The 3,996-nt window shown below is 51.2% G+C and overlaps 1 protein-coding gene across 3 annotated transcripts in view; it reads right to left on the bottom strand.

The window, feature by feature from the left end:
- ZFTRAF1 (zinc finger TRAF-type containing 1) overlaps positions 1-497 on the bottom strand; it is a 43,987-nt gene extending 43,490 nt beyond the window's left edge. For all 3 annotated transcript variants that reach the window (XM_074263651.1, XM_074263642.1, XM_074263660.1), the window contains exon 1: positions 105-497. In XM_074263651.1, coding sequence (XP_074119752.1) covers positions 105-482 — 378 coding nt within the window. In that variant the 5' untranslated portion in view covers positions 483-497. The remainder of the gene's footprint in view (positions 1-104) is intronic.
- Between the last annotated feature and the right edge of the window lie 3,499 nt (positions 498-3,996).

Below are 3,996 nucleotides of genomic sequence, written 5' to 3' on the forward strand. Positions count from 1 at the left end.
GGTGTCAGGGTTCTGGGGTGTGCTTGTGCCCGGATTCCAAAGGAAAGCAGGAGGGGCAGCTGGGAGGAGGGGGCTGAGGTCCTTGCCAGGGACCCCGGCCGTACCTGGTAAACTGAGGCCTTGGGCAGGTCCAGGCAGACGGTACAGCAGAGCACTGAGTAGAGGCGCTCTTCCAGCTTCCCGCTCCCCGCGGCCGCCGAAGCCGAAGCCGTCGCTGCCGAGGCCGCTGCTGCCGCCGCCGCCTCCGCCTCGGCCGCCCGCAGCCGCTTCTTGGGCGGCGCATCTGGGTCGCCGCCGGCCTCGGGTAGGGGCAGCGGGCGGCCCGCGGGCAGGCCCGCCTCGTCTGGGAGCCCGGGCCCAGCCGCCTCCCCCAGCACGGACACTGACACGGCCATGGCGGAAGCGCCCGGGGGCCCGGCCCCGGAACCCGCGGGTCCTCCCGCTGCCGCCGCCGGGCCCCCGGCCTCCTCAGCCCCGGACATCCCGCCGCGGCTGCCGGGCAGAGCCGGGCGCGCTCCCGCCGCTGCCGCCGCCGCCGCCCGAGGGGGAGGGGGTTAGGGGCACCGCGCGCTCCTGCCGCTGCTACCGCCGCTGCGCCGCCGCTCCCGCCGCCGCCGCCGCCGCCGCCTCACAGGGCTCGGTCGCCCGCGCGTCTCCTCGAAACTACAGCCGCTGTCACCGCCGCCTCTGTCGCTGCCTTAGACTCAGATGCAGACACCAAACCCGGCGGCGCCGCCATCTTTGTTTTCACTGCTCGCTCCCTCTCCCGCCCCCCCACCCCCCGCGGAGGCGGTGGTGGCGACGCCCATCACGTGACCCATAACCTCGACCAATCAGCATTCCGCTTGGGAGGGGGAGGGGAAAGAGTGGAGGGAGGTTGAGGTGGGGGCGGAAATCGAGGTCTAGAGTTGGAGCTCCAGTAGTGGGCCAATCGGGGCGAGGAGGAGGGAGCCTCATAGGCTCCACCCTCTCCTCCCCCCGACTTTTTCCCGGGCCCCTGCCCCACCCTACCTCTGAGGACAGGAAGAGGCTATGATCTAGGGGGGGGGGGTAGGGTTAGAGGGAGCAAGAGCAGAGGGAGAGACTAGAAGAGCCTGAAAAAGGGCTGGAAGGCCGAGGACTGCAAAATTCTCCCTTTCCTATTCCGAGCCCCCAGGGATAAGGAAACGTCGGCTTCCCATATTTTTCCACTTCCCGCCCTTCTGGCCGGTTTAAGAAGAAAGGGATTGTGTCTATTTTCCCGACGCTGGAGGTGAGGCTCCCAGCCAGGCCGGGCCCTTTCCTCGGCGATGTCCCAGGCCGGTAGCGTAGCATGTTTCTCCTCACTCGAGGGAAGTCAGAGTGTCAGCACATTTGGGTTTCCTCCAGCCTTTTGGGGGGAGAGGGGGAAAGAGAAGGCTGGTCCTCTTTGGACCTTACCAGAAAATTAGTGTTTGCCTCTTCCTCCCTTCCTCTCTCCCCAAACTTAAAACCCCAGGGAAACCCTTCCCAGACCATCTGTCGAAAGAAGGCCACAACAAGGGACTTCCCGGGTTCGGAGCAGAAGACAGAAGCCCAGAGTCCTATTGCAAATTTGAACTCCAGCTAAACTATCTGGCCTGGGCCACGCCTCTCCTCTTGATTCTCATTGGCGGGTTCTTAACGGTTGGGGCGGGGACATCCTTTATTCACCCAATGACAGGATAGGGGCGGGGCCTGAGCGCTTCCCTACGGAAATAATGTTCCGGCATCCCAAAGTTTCCCTACCTTAAAGCCTGTTTGGGGAAACTCATTTTGTTCCTGAGTCCTTTCCTGGTAAACTCAGAACTGGGGATCTCCTACGAGATGCAGCTTCCTGATCTCTCAAGTGGCAGAGCGCCAAGGAAGGGTTAGCATGAAACTGTGGGCCTGCGTTAATTAAAGACCCTCTGGAGGAAGCTGAGATAAAAATTAAGTTCCTTTTTAAATTATCGGGTACCACCGTGCCTGGAGATGAGCCAGGTAACTTCAGAGGGCAATATCAACTCAAGAAGGTCGTGTCTTTGACCAAAACCGATTATATGAACACGTTGGGAAACAACTGGACGACGAAAACCTTTTCCCTCGACCAGCTTGGCTGGCCAGTAATGGGGAAGGCCCCAGGGCATAAGAATCTCAAATACGATGGATGGAAGCTAGATCAGGGCAGCTTCTTTTCTTCAAAAGTCAATAAATGAAATATATACTAATTGCCCATATGTTGAGCACTGTGACGGGAGAGGAAGATAAAAAATACAAAGTCCCTTTGTGAAGCTCAATTTTAGGAGAGACGTATCTAGGAATAAGGAAAAGATTTCTGATTTCATTATTATTGAGAACTCCCAATTGACTCCCAACCAATCACCACTTTCTTTGTACTAAGACATGGAGTCACTTGGCAACCATGTGTCAGAAGGCTGAAGGCCTCCCTAGGCTCTGTCTATCCTCCATGCTACATTGCCCCCAAAATATAAATGCAATATACAGTATTTCAACAATGTACAAATGTACATTGGAAAAGTGCTGTATGAACTGAGGGGATAAGAAGTTTGTTGTAGGAAGTGGTGGGGTTCTACTTCTCCATCAAGTTCCCCAAACTGGACTTACTTCCTCCCTAAGCTATTTCAAAGCCCATTATAATTTTATCCCAATTGCCCAATTTCAATCTACCTTCTAATCAAACTGGCTTACAAAACTTAAATTTTCCTGTTTTCCTTGTCTTTACTAATTGCCATTCCTTCTGTCTGGAATCATCTAGTGAAACCCTGCCCAGCTCAAATGCCTATTTATCCATGTAGCCTTCTTTAGCTGATTCAGCCTATTCTTATATCTCCTTTCTCTATACTCCTATAGAATTTACTATCTATGCCCTCTCTAGCCCTTAATTTTATTTTTAAAAAATAAAGTGCCCATTATGTCTTGGCACTAGGGGTACACAAATGAATTTGAGAAAGCTTACTCTCACAAAACTTAAGATCTACTAGGGAGAATGTGACATGTACACAAATAAGTAGACTTTGTAGACAAGTAGAATTTGAAAGAGCCAAAATAAATCTCTAAATTAAGTTTCCATGAAAATTTGAGGTACAAGACTTCATGGGGGAATGGTATGTGATCTGGGCTTCAACAGGGAGATATGAGATGTTTCTGGCACAGGATGCACTTTGTGGAAATGCAGTAGGAATGGTATGTGATCTGGGCTTCAACAGGGAGATATGAGATGTTTCTGGCACAGGATGCACTTTGTGGAAATGCAGTAAGAATTAAAATAGGGGTCTAATTTGGCTGTGATGTAGAATCCATGAAGGAATATAGTGTGGAAAAAGGCAAAAAATATAAATTGGAGGCAGACTAAGGAGTTTGTATTTTATCCTATAGGCAATCTTTATGCACTGAACACTTTTAAGCAGAGGAATGACATGGTTAGATCTTAATTACAAGCTAGCATATGTTATGTACAGCCATGTCTTTATAGCCATTTCTAGACTATCAGCTGGGGAAAGGAATGGACCAGGGAGGCAGAACCAACAAGTGTCTCTAACCTGTCTTTCTTTCTCCCTGTGCTTCCCCCAGCTTTCTTCTACAGATGTCTCTTTCACAGAGTAAGTACTTAGTAGATCTATTGAAAAAAAAATATATATATACATATATATGAATCCTGCCTTTCAGTTGGAGTTGGGAGAAAGAGGAACAAATAGATGCCAATACCAAGAATCTGGATCAACTGTATTTGTTTAACTCCAAGGGGTTAAATAATGACTGCTAGAAAATCAGGCTACCTAAGGAAAGATTTCTTCATTGAAGACGATTAGACACTCTAATCCAATGTTCCTCCTTTTCTCCCAATGATAGGGCCACCCTGCTTTGCAGTTTTGAGACTAGAGACTATTCTGCCTGTTTATTCTGCTCAGGTTTGGAGTTAGCCTTGGCCATATGAGGAATGAGTACATCAAACATCAGTACAGAAGGGCCAAGTCACCTTCAGGAACAGCTAGATTC

Source organism: Sminthopsis crassicaudata, chromosome 1 (assembly GCF_048593235.1).
Source record: "Sminthopsis crassicaudata isolate SCR6 chromosome 1, ASM4859323v1, whole genome shotgun sequence".
In the NCBI taxonomy this organism is placed as follows: domain Eukaryota; kingdom Metazoa; phylum Chordata; class Mammalia; order Dasyuromorphia; family Dasyuridae; genus Sminthopsis; species Sminthopsis crassicaudata.